The 19429-nt window shown below is 40.4% G+C and overlaps 1 protein-coding gene across 3 annotated transcripts in view; it reads left to right on the forward strand.

Annotated features, from left to right (window-relative positions):
- SEC24B (SEC24 homolog B, COPII coat complex component) overlaps positions 1 to 19429 on the forward strand; it is an 88922-nt gene that overhangs the window by 7562 nt on the left and 61931 nt on the right. For all 3 annotated transcript variants that reach the window (XM_026659858.1, XM_026659859.1, XM_026659860.1), the window contains exons 2-3: positions 3021 to 3716; positions 14435 to 14617. In XM_026659858.1, coding sequence (XP_026515643.1) covers positions 3021 to 3716; positions 14435 to 14617 — 879 coding nt within the window. The remainder of the gene's footprint in view (positions 1 to 3020; positions 3717 to 14434; positions 14618 to 19429) is intronic.

Consider the following 19429-nt stretch of genomic DNA (forward strand, 5'->3'; position numbering starts at 1 on the left):
CTCCCATTGGCCAGGAATGGGGAACCGCGGCCAATGGGAGCTGCTGGGGGCGCTGCCTGAAGCAAGATCAACACACAGTCCCCTGTGTGTCCCCTTCCCCATGTTCCGTCTGCTTCCCGGCGCGGGGGCAGGGCAGGCAGACAGGCAGGGAGCCACTCTAGGTAAACGCTGGGGGAGGGCGGAGGGGAGGGGAAGGGGTGCGAAGAGCTTGCGGGCCGCAGAAAATAACTTCGTGGACCGCGTGTTTGAGACCGCTGGATTAGAGGGTGCCAAAAGGGCCATAAATTGCTGCTGAAAGGGCACCCTGGCACATTGGAGAAGGAGGCTGTTTAAACTGTCACCCTATTTTTTTTCCTTCAGCCCCTCACTGCTCCTTCCAAACTCTCTCGCCATTTCCTGTCATCATAGGGTACATTATCTTTGTTCCTCCATTACCTTTCTTCTTCATCTATTGAACATAATGACGTGTAATTTCAAAAAGGCTCTATCAGCTAATCAGAAGGCAGCTTTGGACAACCAGTGCATAGTCATGACTAATTTTAATTTATTTATAGCTACAATATTCAAACTGCTCTTCAAATTAATCAAAAAAGAACTAGATAAATTTATGGCGGATAGGTCTATCGATGGCTATTAGCCAACATGGACAGGGATGGTGTCCCTAGAGTCTGTTTGCCAGAAGCTGGGAATGGGCAACGGGATGGATCACTTGATGATTACGTGTTCTGTTCGTTCCCTCTGGGGCACCTGGTGTGGCCACTGCTGGAAATCAGGATACTGGGATATAGATGCACCTTTGGTCTGACCCAGTATGGCCATTCTTATGTTCTTAATGTTTTTGTATGGAAATATTTCTCACTGTTTTTAGTAACTTGTCATTTTCTGTGCATTTCATTTAAAGAACAAAACTTAAGATAAGTTCACTTGTCCTTTATGCCAAACAGCGTTAAACACAAAATTAAGGTTGTCATACATCAACATTCAGTTGTTGTGAAACTTGTCCTTTTGCTTTTGCCTTGATGACATGTTGTCATGTCTTGTCAGAGTTGAGCTCAGCGTGACCCAACAATGGATTGTTTTGTTGTGATTGTAAGTCAGTTCTAGTAATAATTTTAAAAGAGAACCATGAGAGAGAGGTTATCCTCAAATAGAAAATAGTTGTCTAGTGGGTTAACGAAAAGAGCCTGAGAGGAACCGACTTTTAGATTTATTGTGGTCCAGCCTGTTTATATAAACAGATATGTGGTGTATGGTCAAATTGGACCACAGCTACTATTAATAGTGGAAGTCCTTGCCAGGCCTGCACCCGGGGAGATGGGGAGTATATGGGGATAGGGGTGTGTACTGTTGCAGGACCAGTTGCATTGATGCACTGAGGTCAGTTTCTGCAGTGAATGCAACCCACCTACAGTCAGAACTTTATCTCTGTTCCAAAATCTGTTGTACCTGGCAAGGTGGAAATGTTCACCTCCCCAAAATGCATACTGAGGCCTTCTCTACATACAGAAGCTGCACCATTTTAACTTAAATCACATTTTAAACCAGTGTAAAGACTGTGTGGACTCATTTTGGGTTTAAACCAGGCTTATTTTAGTTTCATTTAAATCCAAAATAAGAATGTCTACAGTCTTTTGCACTGGTTTAGCTAAGTGGGTTTAACATCACATATTAAGTTAAACCAGTGCAACTTTATTTTATAATGTGTACTGTATTTTGTGCAGACATACCCTTAGAAGGTAGGTTACTTTATCCAGCTGCTCCCTGATTTATTCTGTGCTGGCTAGGGTACTTGATTAAGTACAAACAGGGAACTCAAAACACAAGTTGCTCTGTGAATGTATGGATGCACAGTAGCCCTGGCAAAGATGAAAGCGTATTTGATGCAAGCAGCTTATCCTGTCAAACCAAATTAGAGTGGGAAAAACAAATGAGAAATTCATATATAACTAAAAGTACTTGGCAGTCACTGGCTTGTACCGGAGGACTATGGGGCAATGAATGGAAATAGAGCTATCTTCCTGGATACTGTATGTTTATAGCTGGGCTTTTGTAGAAGCGCAGACTTCAAAAACAATGTGAGAGCAGACTGGAAAAAGCAATAGCAACTCAGCATTTCACTTTAGTCATCTCTTAAGAATTCATAAAACTAAGTATTACTAACTTTTATCCACGGATCGGTTTGAGCGCAGGATTTTATTTTCCTATCACATTTAGCAGGTTGTTTTTGAAGTACCTTATCATATTGGCATTTTTCTGTTATAAATACCAAATGTGCCAGGTAATGTTACTTATTTTTCTGTTACAAATACCTTTCTTTTTCAGGGGCTTTCTAACATGTTTGTTTAAAAAATAATCCTCCAAATATAAATGACATGTAGCGTCTTAGCTTGGGGAAAACTTTTTACAACACATTTTCAAATATCTGAGATGGAACTTTGAAAATTGTGTTTTGTATGTGTATATAAACTGCTTTAAGTATTTTATTTTCACATAAATGTCTGCTACTTTAACCATTCTGTCCTTTCCACTGTTTGGAAGTAGCTTCCTTTTTTGATGCTGTTGGTTGCTTGCTCCTCCTGCTGGCATGTTAATGCTAATAAGCACACTGATCCCCCAGTCCAGGGGTCGGCAACCTTTCAAAAGTGGTGTGCCGAGTCTTCATTTATTCACTCTAATATAAGGTTTCACGTGCCAGTAATACATTTTAACATTTTTAGAAGGTCTCTTTCAAAACGTCTATAATATATAACTAAACTATTGTTGTATGTAAAGTAAATAAGGTTTTTAAAATGTTTAAGAAGCTTAATTTAAAATTAAATTAAAATGCAGAGCTCCCCGGACCAATGGCCAGGACCCGGACAGTGTGAGTGCCACTGAAAATCAGCTCGCGTGCCGCCTTTGGCACCTGTGCCATAGGTTGCCTACCCCTGCCCCAGTCTGTCTGTGTGTCAACCAACTGTGATAAAGGTGTATGTAACCCATACAACTTCAATACATATGACATTTTCTCTTCTTTTCAGGTCCAGTGCAAAATCAGATGCAATTCCCTTTTGGATATGGCTTACATCTTGAAAACTATAGTGCTTCCTCCAGACGCTACCCACCAGTGCCCCATGAAGCTGTCCCCTCGCAGTTGAATAACCAGTATGTTGCTGATTACCACTCTGCTTGCTATTCAATACCAGTGCAAAGTGTCATGACAACTTCTGTGGGTCCCAGCATGTTGAACACACAGCAGTTGTACAGTGGGGCTCCTCATCCTGTGGAGTCAGCTGGAGGACTTACCCAAGGAGCAATATCATCTGCATCCCATTTACATACAAGTGTTCCACAGTCGTATTCTGCATTGAGTAGTCACTACAGTTCTTCAACCAGCTCTTCAGTTGCGTCTCAGGGATTTCCCCTTTCTTCTGGTCATTATGCCATGCCTACCGTCTCTCGTGCTGTGTATCCTAACCTTTCCTATCCTTCCATGTCTGTTGGTAGTCCATATGGGCAGGTATTTACTTCCCAGAGCCTTCCAGCTGTTGGACAGTTTGAAGAGACTAATACATTTCCTGATCAAAGTTCAACTGTACCTCGTACACTGCAACAGCAAGTTCCTTTGGGATATAATTCTACATCATGGTCCACTTCAGATTTTCAGTCAGCTCAAGACAACTTCAGCAGGAATAACACTGGATCCCTGGCTAAAGCAAGCAACCAAATAAATACAGGTATAGTACTATGCCAAAATCAGGAAACTTCTAAATGAAATGAAATGAAGTATTTTTCCATAATTGAAGAAATTTAAGTGATAGTTTATAATGATGATGCCTCATGGAAATCTGAAAATATTTTAAATGTAGGTATTTCTGTTAATTTGTTGTAATAGACATTTGGATGAATACAGGGCCTCTGTATCCTTTAAGTTTGTCACCTCCTGTTCCTTATTAATTCATTGAAGACATTATTGTCTGTTTGTGAGGACATAATTCTCTCCATAGCAGCTAATTGTGTTATTGCTGACAGCTGTGTGACTTGCATCTCTCTCAGTGGAAGTCAGCTAAGGAAAAAGACACTATTTTTGTGCAAATGTTTCTGATAAACATTTTGGGAAAGAATACATAAACATATGCGTAAACAGAACTGAAGAGTCCAAGAGGCTTCTAATACCTAGTATATCTACGTTTAGGGAGAAAAAATAGACAAACTAGATATATTTTCTCTCAATCAGCTCTGAAGACAGAGAACCTAATCAAAAATCAGTTTGTCATGCCCCAACATGGTGATTAATACTTGCAAATGCTAGTGAAGGAAAACACTACTTATTTTTCTGAGCCCACTCTGAAAATTCAAAAGGTGAAAAACCACTTATAACCTAAATGCATTTGAAAATCCTATCGCTGGTAGCAGCCATCTTGCTGATAAGTTACTTGGACATTGGCAACATCACATTTTTAGCAAGGTAGCTGCTCCCAATATCAACTGTAATAAGAAAACCTTTAATTCTGTTAGATACCTTATTTTTTTGTTTAAGGTGGTAAGTTTCTCACATTTTTAAGTTCCTGACTGTGAGCTGAGCAAGATGGGTATAGTTTTCCTTTACTGGAAGAAATGGATACTAAACAACTGAACACACCTTAATTAGAAAACAATCTATTTCAAATTCTCATTGCACATTTGGAGATGATATAAGAATTTTTTTAGCTGGGAAAAGGGGACTTGGGTTAGAGGCTTATTAAAAGAGAGTTTGAGAGAGGTGCTTATGTTTCTTTAGCTGCAGGTTTGTCTTGACTAGGAAAAATGGTTGAGTTCTGGTCAGGCTAAGCCCTGGTGTACACTACGGGGTTGGGTCGAATTTAGCTGCGTTAGATCGATTTAAAAATGACTGCGTCCGCACAACCAACCCCGTTCCGTTGACCTAAAGGGCTCTTAAAATCGACTTCTGTACTCCTCCACGACGAGGGGAGTAGCACTAAAATCGACCTTGCTGAGTCGAATTTGGGGTAGTGCAGACGCAAATCGATGGTATTAGCTTCCGGGAGCTATCCCAGAGTGTTCCATTGTGACCGCTCAGGACAGCACTTTGAACTCCGATGCACTAGCCAGACACACGGGAAATGCCCTGTGAACTTTTAAATTTCATTTCCTGTTTGGTCAGCGTGGCGAACTCAGCAGCACAGGTGACCATGCAGTCCCCTCAGAATCGTAGAGCGTAGAATGTTTCTACGCTCCCCCTATCATCTCTGTCCCTGAGGTTATCGCAGATTAGAAGGCAAAAAACCGCACTCATGATGACATGTTTTCCGAGCTCATGTAGTCCTCCCACACGGATAGGGCACAGCGTAATGCATGGAGGCATTCAGTGGCAGAGGCCAGGAAAGAATTAAGTGAGCGCGAAGAGCGGAAGCAGGATGCAATGCTGAGGCTAATGGGGGAGCAAACAGACATGATGAAGCGTCTGTTGGAGCTGCAGGAAAGCCAACAAGAGCACAGACCCCCGCTGCATCCAGTGTATAACCACCTACCCTCCTCCCCATGTTCCATAGCCTCCTCACCCAGATGCCCAAGAATGCGGGAGGGGGGAGGCTCTGGGCACCCAGCCACTCCACTCCAGAGGATGGCCCGAGCAACAGAAAGCTGTCATTCAAACAGTTTGATTTTTAGTGTGGCTACAATAAGCAATGTGGCCTTATCCTTACCTCCTCCCCCATCCCACCCGGGCTACCTTGTCCGTTATCTCATTTTTTAAAAAAAAATAAAGAAAGAATGCATGGTTTCAAAACAATAGTTACTTTATTTCGAAGGGGGGAGGGTGGTTGGCTTACAGGGAATTCAAATCAAAAAGGAGGCGGGTTTTCATCAAGGAGAAACACACAAAACTGTCACACCAAAGCCTGGCCAGTCATGAAACTGGTTTTCAAAGCCTCTCTGATGTGCAGTGCGCCTTGCTGTGCTCTTCTAATCGCCCTGGTGTCTGGCTGCTCAAAATCGGACACCAGGCGATTTGCCTCAACCTCCCTCCCCGCCATAAACATCTCCCCCTTACTCACAGATATTATTGAGCACACAGCAAGCAGCAATAACAATGGGCATGTTGGTTGCACTGAGGTCTGACCAACAGCATCAGTGAGCTTTTACACGTCCAAAGGCACAGTCTACCACCATTCTGCATTTGCTCAGCCTATAGTTGAGCTGCTCCTTACTACTGTCCAGGCTTCATGAGCCATGGGAAGTGGTGGAGCTGTACACCGTGCCCTGGAGGTTGCTAGGAGCCAGGCAGGGAAGATGTTCCCAGAACCCCCGGCCAAGCTACATTTCTGACGAGGATGGGTACCAGTCCTACTGCACCGTCTGCTGCGAAGGCAAGGAGCTGCTACTATGTAGCAATGCCAGCTGCTGCAGGTATTTCTGCGTTGAATGCTTGGAGGTCCTGGTAGGGCAAGGTACCTCGGTCAAGGCAAAAGAGCAAGAACTCTGGAGCTGTTACATGTGTCAGCCACAGAAGTGCTATGGGGTGTTACAGCGCCAACAGGACTGGAATGTACGGCTGCAAGACTTCTTCACCAGAGACAAATGACAGGAATATGATGCACCTAAAATCTAAAAAGGCCTGCACGTTTCCTAGAGTCACTACCCTTGATAACAGAATGCTGCTTGGATCACACCAGCCCCCACAGTAGACTTGCCCACAACAACAGCAGTGACGGTGAGCTGAGCGGGCTCCATGCTTGCCATGTATGGCGTCTTCACAGGTAACCCAGGAAAAAAGGCACGAAACGACAAGAAGGATTTGGAAAAATTGGAAAGAGTCCATCGGAGGGCAACAAAAATGATTAGGGGGCTGGAGCACATGATTTATGAGGTGAGGCTGAGGGAACTGGGATTATTTAGTCTGCAGAAGAGAAGAATGAGGGGGGATTTGATAGCTGCTTTCAACTACCTGAAAGGGGGTTCCAAAGAGGATGGATCTAGACTGTTCTCAGTGTTACCAGATGACAGAACAAGGAGTAATGGACTCAAGTTGCAGTGGGGGAGGTTTAGGTTGGATATTAGGAAAAACTTTTTCCCTAGGAGGGTGGTGAAGCACTGGAATGGGTTACCTAGGGAGGTGGTGGAATCTCCTTCCTTAGGAGTTTTTAAGGTCAGGCTTGACAAAGCCCTGGCTGGGATGATTTAGTTGGGGATTGGTCCTGCTTTGAGCAGGGGGTTGGACTAGATGACCCCCTGAGGTCCCTTCCAACCCTCACGTTCTATGATTCTATGATTGTCTGCCATTGCTTTCACGAAGGGAGGGGCGACTGACGACATGTACCCAAAACCACCCGCGACAATGTTTTTGCCCCACCAGGCATTGGGAGCTTAACCCAGAATTCCAATGGGCGGCGGAGACTGCGGAAACTGTGGGATAGCTACCCACAGTGCACCGCTCTGTAAGTCGATGCTAGCCATGGTAGTGAGGATGCACTCCGCCAACTTAATGCGCTTAGTGGGGACATACGCAATCAACTGTATAAAATAGATTTCTAAAAATGGACTTCTATAAAATTGACCTAATTTCGTAGTGTAGATCATACCCTTAGTTAAGCCCTGCCTAAATTCAACCATTTGTGTAGTTTGAATGCAGAATACCTTTTAGTTTAATTTTAGTATGTTGAGTTGTAGCTTAGGCTTCTGCTGGATTGAAAATGACAGTGTGTCAAAAGGTTATGAAAAAGAAGTGTGCATATGTTTTTTACTTATATTAACTATAAAAACTTGGGGATGTTTTTCCTTAGAATTCTTAGGTGAAGAGCATCTTTGTATTTCCTTTTCTTCCCTCTGTCTAATAAAAACTGCTTTCCTCACCTGTCAAAATTGAAGGTTTTCGGTTGTGAGCCCCCTCACAATCCTTGTTCACTTTATCTCCTTCAATTAGCTATATTTTCAGCTTAGAACCATGTTGAGTTGCATGCCAAGAAGTCTCTACTGCTCCTCTGAGATGCCTATGTGCTGCTGCTTCCATTCCTACTTTATAGGGGATTTGCAGTTACAAAGAATGGTCAGGAAGCTGGCTTCTTCCTTTCATTGCTTGCAGATCCCCCTCCTATGACGCTACCCTCCCTAAAGCTTCCTGACACACACTCTCCCTCTCTTTCTTGCCCTTCCCCTTCTCTCCCCCTTCCCCCAATAAATAACTTTAAAAAATTGAAAACTAAATCACACTGAGGTAGCTAGTGTCAAGCATAATATGAAATGGGGTGATGACATAAATGACTTCATTTCCCCAAATCTGCTTGACTTCTCTTCTTGCCCTACTTCTTTTGTTTTTCTTAAAAAAAGTTAAATGCAGAAACAGGTTAATGCCTTTTTAAGTTTGAAAATTTAAATGGATTAGTCAGGATATTGAAAATTTGAAGTTTCCACTGTAATAATAAACTTGATCACATTACACACATCCCAGGGAAAAATTGACAAAATATTGTCAATCCAAGCAACAATCCAAAATATTACCATACGTATCTGTAGTATTAATGTGAACCTTTTTGTGTCTGTTAAAATTCTCAGTGTTAATGTTGCATTTACAAAGATTTTTAATTTAAATGAAAAATGTTGCTTGTCAGACATGTTAAAATCCATTATTTATTTGCTCCTAACAATGTTGTCTCCAAGGAACATGGTTTTTAAGACAGGGCAATGGAGCTGGCAAAAACCTAAATGAGAATTTGAAAGACGCATGGAGTGATATTTTTGTGGTCTTCGGTTTGTTCCTTAATGAAGAGGTCAGATAAGAAATCATTTCTTAATTGGAAGTATGAGTGCTAAAGTAGTGTTTACATACAATTTTTCATTCAGTAAATTTCTGTCTGGTTTTAACTGATTTCTGAAAAACATCTGTATAGATTTCACTTTAACCTTCAGATTTCAACTGACTTAACATTTATTTAGATTGTAAGCTCTTTGGGGGAAGGGACAGTCTATTTGTTCTGTGCTTGCTTGTACAATACCTATCACAAAGGGGCCCTTATCCAGATGTGGGGCTCCTAGATGCTCCCATAATACAAATAAATAATAAACGTTGGGCTTGAAAAAATCAAAGGTGGGGGATGGAATTACCTAGTATGGTGTAATGTAACTTCAAAATAAATAAATAAATATATATATACACATACACACACACACACCTATTTACAGTTATATACCTAAGAATAAGCATTAATACCGTATTCCTTTTCTACTGTACTAGAGCTATATAACAACACCTAGCTCATTGAATGTGAGGTAGATAATTATGCCGCTGGCTGATCCAAAGATTAATTTTTCTAAGTCAGCGAGCTGTACCCAATTTAAGTTTATTTTGTTCTGTTTGAGATTATCGTGTTACATACAACAGGCTGAATATTCTTAATGTTAATTAGCCAAAAGCAATTTTATAATAAATTTGCACCATTTGCAAAGCCTGGGATAAACAAAGCATTAATAAATAATAAATGTTCCATTTGATGGTAAATTCCAGACTTTTGCTGAGATTCACAATTTTCCAGTTAAAATTGCTCAGCAGATTTTTATCCATGACTAACATGTGGCATTATATTGAAAATGTAACCTGAATTGCTGCAACAGTCCGGTCAGGAGTAAAATGCCAAATGTTTCTTTGTTCCTGTAATTAATTCACTGGAGGGGGGAGTGATATAGTTTTAGTTACTTTTTCAGGTTGTTGGTGCAGGCTTAAAGCATTTTCAGACTGAGTAAAATTTGGTTGGTATTGCTATAAAACTTCCAGTCTTCAATCCTGCACTGCATATATTTAGAAAAAATGTAGTTACAAGCATAAATATTTTTCTTGATTTACTTTCCTTTCATCTTCATTACCTCTGTTTCTTATTTCTTAGGGAGTAACTTGTTCAGTGTAGTATAACAGTTTATAATGTGCCTTGTGCTTAGGGAAGGTTGACTTAAAATTTGCAGCAGCTCCTTAAAATCTTCTTGCAGCTGATCACTTTAAATGGGTCCTACTCCATTTTTACCTACTTGGTTGTCTATACAAACTATTTTGATATCAAACATTAAAGATTCTACAACAGACCTCATCATTTTGCATAATTTTAAAGGAAATAGTTTTACTTGGAAGTAATTTTTTGCACTGTTAGGAGCTGGCCATTATAGACATAAATTTCCTATGCAGAAAACTTCATCCATGTAGGGATTTCTTTCACACCAAAACAGATGGAAAGATAAATCCAAAAATCCAGTAAACCAGGCACATCTTAAAACCAAACTGACATTCTCCAGGTATCTCTGAAAAGTGTCAAAAACAAAGTGATTCAAAAGGAAACAATTTCAAGAAATTACAGATGTCTGAGGCAGATATTTTCCAAAATGTGTACCCTCACCACTTTGCTTTCATGGATACAGTACACAGAAATTGTCAACAAAATAACCTCAACCCCTTTCAAGAACATCTAGAACACATTTTTTGGGATGGTCCATAGAATGAAATGTTTTGACTCATGTATGTAAATAAATTTACAGAAAACGTTGAACATAGACTCTGATAAGATACTCAAAGGCTTTAAGATTAAACCTACAGTTTAAAGTACACCTCTACCCCTGTATAATGCTGTCCTCGGGAGCCAAAAAATCTTACCGCATTATAGTTGAAACCGCGTTATATCGAACTTGCTTTGATCCGCCGGAGTGCGCAGCCCCGCCCTCCCGGAGCGCTGCTTTACTGCGTTATATCCGAATTCGTGTTATATTGGGTTGCGTTATATCGGGGTAGAGGTGTATGTCTAAACAAGATGTAGCAAAGATCACAGCTCAGGAGATAGTCCTAAAGCCATTTTGAGAAGGAAAGTGAACTTCTTGTAACATGCAGGAAACAGACAGCGACCTGTAATTAAAATTAAACTTTTTTATTTAAAATGTCACATTTGTGTAATAAACAAAACCTGCATGCATGCCCAAGTAAGGCCAGATCTACACTACAAACTTTTGCTGGCAGACCTCTTTCAGCGAGGGGTGTGATTTGTGACCAAGGTACCTGTGCCAGCAAAAGACCCTAGTGTAGATATAGTTATACTGGCAAAACTGCTTTTTTCCTGATATAGTTTACTTTTGTCAGCATAGCTTATTCCAGCCCCCCCTTGAGCAAAATAAAGTTTTGCCAGTTTAAACTGTGTCCAAACTAGGAGTGCTTTGCCAGTATAACATAGATACTAGTCTGGACCTGGGCTAAAACAGCACTGTGCCATGTACCTGTGCCCTGTGTACCTATAATGCCTGTATATAAATCCTTTAGGCTATCTACTTGTTCATCTACATCTGTGCTTATTGTTACTTAAGCACGTAAGTGTAAACATGTATGTATAACAGCACCTCACAAAGAAACTGTATTTTTACCCATATAACATTACATATAAAATGCTTGACAGTTAATCAGAATTAAGAAATGCAAAAGTTAAAATGCCAACAGCAGTGTTAAACTGGTCACATTGTCTACCCAGTGTTTTCTATTCCTGTTTAAATAGTTAATTACTTATCATAGCTTTATGTTATTGTATACCACAAAATATACAGGATATAGAGCGTGACTTAGATTACATTGCTATAGCTGCACATGGCCCTGGCTATAATTTTAAGTCTAACTGCAGAATGTTACCACAAATACTGGAAAGACTGTCCACCAAAATACATAAAGAGTATTTTAAAGGGTATCTTCATAACTGTGAATGGTGCTACTGTACTGACTAATGATTTGCAATGGAAGGTCCAGCTTGATGTTTAAAAGCAGAGAGGGATGCTCAGCGTTTGAATCCATGATAAGCCAAGAGGCTGCCATGGTTGCAAGGCAACTGGTTGAACTATAGTTAGTTAACAAAATACATTAAATTTAAACATTGACTTCCCTTTGTCATGCAATCGTACATTGACCTATCTGTGCCAAAAATAGCAGCTTCTTGTTTAATTATTTTAATTTATATTTAAGGTTCCTACTCATTTTTAGTGATTATTTCTTCACTGTAATGTCATAAAATATATTTTATATTGCAGTTTTCCTCTAATTCTGGCTAACTTTAAAGGGTTTTCTGCATTTTTTCACATTTACTGTGAGCTAACAAAACATTGTTAGTTTCATGGGTACATTTTTATGGCATCTGCTAGCTGGAATGTGGTAGTGGCTAATCAAGCTTGTCTAGGATAAGCCAATAGAAAATATGTACTTAAACAGATGTTCGGTCAATCTTTATCTTAAGCTTGATTGCTGTATTGTAGGTTAATCACTACTTGAGTATGTACTTCATCTCCTTGTCAGCTGAGAAAAAAACTGTTAGCAAAATTAAAACTGCTGGAAATTGTGGTTCATGTGGTGGTCTTTCAAGAGTGAATGGCATACTTAGAGCAGTAACAAAGGTGATAATTAAAGTTGTGTAAGTGTTCTTATTGTAATACCCTGTTTTCAGTTGCTCAGGACTCCTCAAAACTTTTCTCTATGAATATGTAATTTTTCCAGGCCTTATTTCTGCCGTTTTTTTAAAGCGTGAAAGAAACTGTTCTGCTGTTTTGAAGGAGTATAGCTAAAAGCCCCAAACCTTTCCCTATAAGTTTGGGAAACCTTTTTGGATAGCTTTCTGCTGCAACAATTTTTGTAATAAAATTAACATTTGGCAAGGAGATAAATCATTAAGAATCTTTGAATATTCCAGTGAAAATTGGTTAGATTGTTTTTAACTGAGTTATGAACAATTGATCATAGCACTTTGTGCATATAGGTACTCTGGGGCTACTGCTTTTAGTGCATTTACCAGTGTTCTAAGTAATAGAAAAATTATCACTGCTCATCTTTTATATAAACTATCTCAATTCACTCTTTCTGGCATAAATAATAAGTAGTGCCCATTATTAAAAACTGCTAACATTTGTGTATACACGCTAGAAAAAAGTATATTGTTTCATTAATGTTTTTTATTTATTTTAGATTTCAGCAATAAACCATTCAGAAAGTGTTAGGCAGCCTAGTAATTAAACTTAAAATACAATGACCACCTAGCATCATTATTCATGTTAACACTTTAACTTAGCCAGCCAGTAAATCAAACTAACAGAGTTGTTGCTTTACATGCCCTCCTTCCCCTCAAGTGTCCCCTAAAACCCACTCAAATAATATTGTACTATTTGAGAAAAAGTATAGGATCACATAATTGGACTAATCATAATATATACACAAGTGGTAGAGCTAAGGTTGCACATACAAACTTGGGCTTTCCTGATGAGTTGTAACTGCAACTGTAACAATATTTATTATTTAAAAATATAATGCATATTTATCTATTTTTACTTATAACAGTTGTCTCATTTGTATTCTAAATGCTGGTGGTCAGCTGAATTTCTTTTGCTTTTATTTTTGCCATTTTAATAGTCTGATCTGGTAAAATAATCATCAAAGACTTGATCCTGGCTTCTGGTTTATTGGTCTGCATTGGCAGATGTGTTGCATTGTAAAAGCGGGTAGTCTGCACCTGTACATCAACCAATTTTCTAATAGCTCTCAGGAATGTGTGTTCATAAGGGGAGAATTGAGCTTGAAGTGTTAGAAAAAAGGTTGCTTAAAGTTTCGTTTGCTAAAAGTACAATTTATTCAGACTACATTGATATTTGGTGGAAATAAAGTTATTGTACCTTTACAAAAATTTTCATAACTATTGTTGACCTACTCCTCTTTACAATATCTGTGCCCCTTTAAAACTCACTTCACTGAAGTGAGGATAGTTTTGATATGGAAAGTATTCCTAATGAGCTATATCCTGCCTTTTGGCATCGTTTGAGTTTTAATGGGAAGATCCTAGCATGTTCAGATGTTCAAAACAACATTGCAAATTCCCTGTGAAAATATTTTAATATTCCATGTGATACTAATTGCTGATTAAAGCAGAATCCTAGGTGTCTGGGCCGCATAGTTGGAAAGACCAGTGTAGTAGGGAAGCAAAGCAGTGGAGCACTGCACAGCTGATTGCTGCAACTTGACTGTGCTGCCTTACTTGGAAGGAAGATTAGTGACTGGGCAGTACAACAGTCTGTCAGGCTGTGAGAGTGATTTTTGGAGGCAGAATTAGAGGGCATAGGTTTGGGGATGGATCACAAATTTGGTGTATCCAGGCTCTTCTTAGCATTAAACCATCTATCTGATGCTTTCTGTGTGAAATTATATTTTCTGCTTTAGTTGTTGGTACAATTAATATTCAAAACAGTAATCTCCATCTCAATGGAGTGTTTACTTAGCAGAATTGGTGTTCAACTGAAAAACATATTTTTCCTCTTTCTCAGCAATCTAGCTGTTTAAAGCTGTTGCTCTTTGAAATACTTTATCTTAGGAACTCTGAAACCAGAATCAAGTTAACTGTTGTCTGGTATTGGTGCAGTTGTCTTTGCTAATGAGTAAAATGTTATCTTCCTTTTTCACTCTGTTTTTCAGTTGGTATTGTAGATTCATCGCATCCTGTAAGCCAGAATGTTCAGTTTACCAAGCCTGGTGTGGAAACATCTGTTGTTTCTTCTGCTGTGACCTCTTCAATAAGAACACCTGTTGGAGACCACTTAACTGAACCTGCTTCTGTGCCTTCCAATACACAGCCATCGGAATCACTGCTTCAAGAAGGTATTAAAAGCAAGAGGAGAGTTAGCTTATTTTAGAATACATAATAGTAACTTAACTTTTAATATTTATCAAGGTTTTAATAGTTTTAGTTTTTATTTTCTCTTTTTTTTTTCCTGTTGACAAAACATATCTGACAGTGAGCATCTAGGGCAAGTCTCTGTTTTGTCTTATTCATAGATTCATAGATTCTAGGACTGGAAGGGACCTCGAGAGGTCATCGAGTCCAGTCCCCTGCCCGCATGGCAGGACCAAATACTGTCTAGACCATCCCTGATAGACATTTATCTAACCTACTCTTAAATATCTCCAGAGATGGAGATTCCACAACCTCCCTAGGCAATTTATTCCAGTGTTTAACCACCCTGACAGTTAGGAACTTTTTCCTAATGTCCAACCTAGACCTCCCTTGCTGCAGTTTAAGCCCATTGCTTCTTGTTCTATCCTCAGAGGCTAAGGTGAACAAGTTTTCTCCCTCCTCCTTATGACACCCTTTTAGATACCTGAAAACTGCTATCATGTCCCCTCTCAGTCTTCTCTTTTCCAAACTAAACAAACCCAATTCTTTCAGCCTTGCTTCATAGGTCATGTTCTCAAGACCTTTAATCATTCTTGTTGCTCTTCTCTGGACCCTTTCCAATTTCTCCACATCTTTCTTGAAATGCGGTGCCCAGAACTGGACACAATACTCCAGCTGAGGCCTAACCAGAGCAGAGTAGAGCGGAAGAATGACTTCTCGTGTCTTGCTCACAACACACCTGTTAATACATCCCAGAATCACGTTTGCTTTTTTTGCAACAGCATCACACTGTTGACTCATATTTAGCTTGTGGTCCACTATAACCCCTAGATCCCTTTCTGCCGTACTCCTTCCTAGACAGTCTCTTCCCATTCTGTATGTGTGAAACTGATTTTTTCTTCCTAAGTGGAGCACTTTGCATTTGTCTTGGTTAAACTTCATCCTGTTTAACTCAGACCATTTCTCCAATTTGTCCAGATCATTTTGAATTATGACCCTGTCCTCCAAAGCAGTTGCAATCCCTCCCAGTTTGGTATCATCCGCAAACTTAATAATCGTACTTTCTATACCAATATCTAAGTCGTTAATGAAGATATTGAACAGAGCCGGTCCCAAAACAGACCCCTGCGGAACCCCACTCGTTATGCCTTTCCAGCAGGATTGGGAACCATTAATAACAACTCTCTGAGTACGGTTATCCAGCCAGTTATGCACCCACCTTATAGTAGCCCCATCTAAATTGTATTTGCCTAGTTTCTCGATAAGAATATCATGCGAGACCGTATCAAATGCCTTACTAAAGTCTAGGTATACCACATCCACAGCTTCTCCCTTATCCACAAGACTCGTTATCCTATCGAAGAAAGCTATCAGATTGGTTTGACATGATTTGTTCTTTACAAATCCATGCTGGCTGTTCCCTATCACCTTACCACCTTCCAAGTGTTTGCAGATGATTTCCTTAATTACTTGCTCCATTATCTTCCCTGGCACAGAAGTTAAACTAACTGGTCTGTAGTTTCCTGGGTTGTTTTTATTTCCCTTTTTATAGATGGGCACTATATTTGCCCTTTTCCAGTCTTCTGGAATCTCTCCCGTCTCCCATGATTTTCCAAAGATAATAGCTAGAGGCTCAGATACCTCCTCTATTAGCTCCTTGAGTATTCTAGGATGCATTTCATCAGGCCCTGGTGACTTGCAGGCATCTAACTTTTCTAAGTGATTTTTAACTTGTTCTTTTTTTATTTTATCTGCTAAACCTACCCCCTTCCCATTAGCATTCACTAGGATAGGCATTCCTTCAGACTTCTCGGTGAAGACCGAAACAAAGAAGTCATTAAGCATCTCTGCCATTTCCAAGTTTCCTGTTACTGTTTCTCCCTCTTCACTAAGCAGTGGGCCTACCCTGTCTTTGGTCTTCCTCTTGCTTCTAATGTATTGATAAAAAGTCTTCTTGTTCCCCTTTATTCCCGTAGCTAGTTTGAGCTCATTTTGTGCCTTTGCCTTTCTAATCTTGCCCCTGCATTCCTGTGTTGTTTGCCTATATTCATCCTTTGTAATCTGTCCTAGTTTCCATTTTTTATATGACTCCTTTTTATTTTTTAGATCATGCAAGATCTCGTGGTTAAGCCAAGGTGGTCTTTTGCCACATTTTCTATCTTTCCTAACCAGCGGAATAGCTTGCTTTTGGGCCCTTAATAGTGTCCTTTTGAAAAACTGCCAGCTCTCCTCAGTTGTTTTTCCCCTCAGTCTTGATTCCCATGGGACCTTACCTATCAGCTCTCTGAGCTTACCAAAATCCGCCTTCCTGAAATCCATTGTCTCTATTTTGCTGTTCTCCCTTCTACCCTTCCTTAGAATTGCAAACTCTATGATTTCATGATCACTTTCACCCAAGCTGCCTTCTACTTTCAAATTCTCAACGAGTTCCTCCCTATTTGTTAAAATCAAGTCTAGAGCAGCTTCACCCCTAGTAGCTTTTTCAACCTTCTGAAATAAAAAGTTGTCTGCAATGCAGTCCAAGAATTTGTTGGATAGTCTGTGCCCCGCTGTGTTATTTTCCCAACATATATCCGGATAGTTGAAGTCCCCCCCCACCACCAAATCTTGGGCTTTGGATGATTTTGTTAGTTGTTTAAAAAAAGCCTCATCCACCTCTTCCACCTGGTTAGGTGGCCTGTAGTAGACTCCTAGCATGACATCACCCTTGTTTTTTACCCCTTTTAGCCTAACCCAGAGACTCTCAACACTTCCGTCTCCTATGTCCATCTCTACCTCAGTCCAAGTGTGTACATTTTTAATATATAAGGCAACACCTCCTCCCTTTTTCCCCTGTCTATCCTTCCTGAGCAAGCTGTATCCATCCACACCAACATTCCAATCATGTGTATTATCCCACCAAGTTTCAGTGATGCCAACAATGTCATAGTTGTATTTATTTATTAGCACTTCCAGTTCTTCCTGCTTATTACCCATACTTCTCGCATTTGTATATAGGCATCTAAGATACTGGTTTGATCTTTCCTCCCGGTTTTGTCCTGACCCTCCTTTCTCTCTGCCAATATAGCCCACACTCCCTCTCGTCTCCGACCCATCTCCCAGGTCTCCATGTTCCCCACTTACCTGCGGGCTTTGCTCACCTGTCCCCGTCGAACCTAGTTTAAAGCCCTCCTCACTAGGTTAGCCAGTCTGTGTCCAAATAGGGTCTTTCCCCTCCTCGAAAGGTGAACACCATCTCTGCCTAGCAATCCTTCCTCAAATAGCATCCCGTGGTCTAGGAAGCCAAAGCCCTCCTGGCGACACCATCTTCGCAGCCAGGCATTCACCTCCATGATGCATCTGTCTCTGCCCGGGCCCCTACCTTTGACAGGAAGAATCGAAGAGAATACCACCTGCGCTCCAAACTCCTTCACCCGTACTCCCAGAGCCCTGTAGTCACTCTTGATCCGCTCAGTGTCACACCGCGCAGTATCATTTGTGCCCACATGGATGAGTAGCATGGGGTAGTAGTCAGAGGGCTGGATAATCCTCGACAATGCCTCCGTAACGTCTCGGATACGGGCTCCCGGCAGGCAGCATACCTCCCGAGATGAAATGTCAGGGCGACAGATGGGCGCCTCCGTCCCCCTCAGCAGAGAGTCTCCGACCACCACTACTCTACGTTTCCTATTCGCAGTGGTGGCAGCAGACCTCCCAGCCTTAGGGGTACGAGGCTTCTCCTCCTTTACTGTAGGGGGTGATGCCTTCTTTCCTGTATCAAGAAGAGCATAACGGTTACCTATTACCACAGCGGGAGGGTTCGGAGGGTCTTGATTTCTTTTTTTTAAAAGCACAATTTGAATTGTCTTTTTTTTTTTTTTTTTAATAGACCTATTTGCAACTTGTCCTATATACATTTATGTATAGGGTTTATAGTAGGGTTTTTGCTTTCTGTTGAAACCCCTCAGGGCACCCCTTGCTGCATCCTTTCAAAATGCTGTGTACCGTTATCTTGTGTCTGCATTTATTCTGTTTCCATTCTCCTCTCTCACCCATTTTTTGATCTTTTTTTACTGTTTTTATTTTTACTTCCCCTCCCTTAGTCATTCCTGGCTATTCCAGTTCCCTAATTCGCCAAAAGGCCATGTGCTGTTTGGGTAGTGTGCATCCATTGGTGATTCTGTGGGATCTGGTCACGTGCTGTTGCAGCTGATCTATGTTTGAAAAGCAGACATAAAAAAAACTTGGGCTGGGGAGCTGTTTCCTGAGCCTGTAGCCCTATGTAAACTGCTCCTGTGGCAAGCTGCAATAGGGACTGTTGTAGGAGCAGGGAGGTAAGCTTTCAAAGAAGCTTCTTGGTGCTTTACTCATGGCAGCACATTTGTAGTGGGGAACTGGAATGAATCTAGGCTCTTGCACCTTCATCATCCTCACTGATTCTCAGTGGTCTCTTCTGGCTTGCCTTCCAAGTTGTAAAACACTACATTATGTATAGATGGAGATTCCAGTTTCCATATTCCTTTTTTTTTTTTTACACATTTGCAGTGTTTTCTCTTGGCTACTTTAGTGCTCTGTAACTTCCTACAAAATAACATTTTAATATATTTGTTTAAATGGTGAACACATAAATTTGAGCAGATACCAGTTGTTTCAGTTACAATAAAATATGTGCAGGTTTAAAAAAATTCTCAAAAGCTTTTAAATCTTAAATACTTGGCTCTGATACAGTGTTTTCATACATAGGTCTCAAAGCCCTTTTGTAATCTGTGTTATGATCCCCATATTTATCAATGAATAAAAAACCTAGGAAAATCCAT

The sequence above is a fragment of the Terrapene carolina genome, unplaced genomic scaffold (genome assembly GCF_002925995.2).
Source record: "Terrapene carolina triunguis isolate 2854851 unplaced genomic scaffold, T_m_triunguis-2.0 Scaffold706, whole genome shotgun sequence".
Lineage (NCBI taxonomy): Eukaryota > Metazoa > Chordata > Testudines > Emydidae > Terrapene > Terrapene triunguis.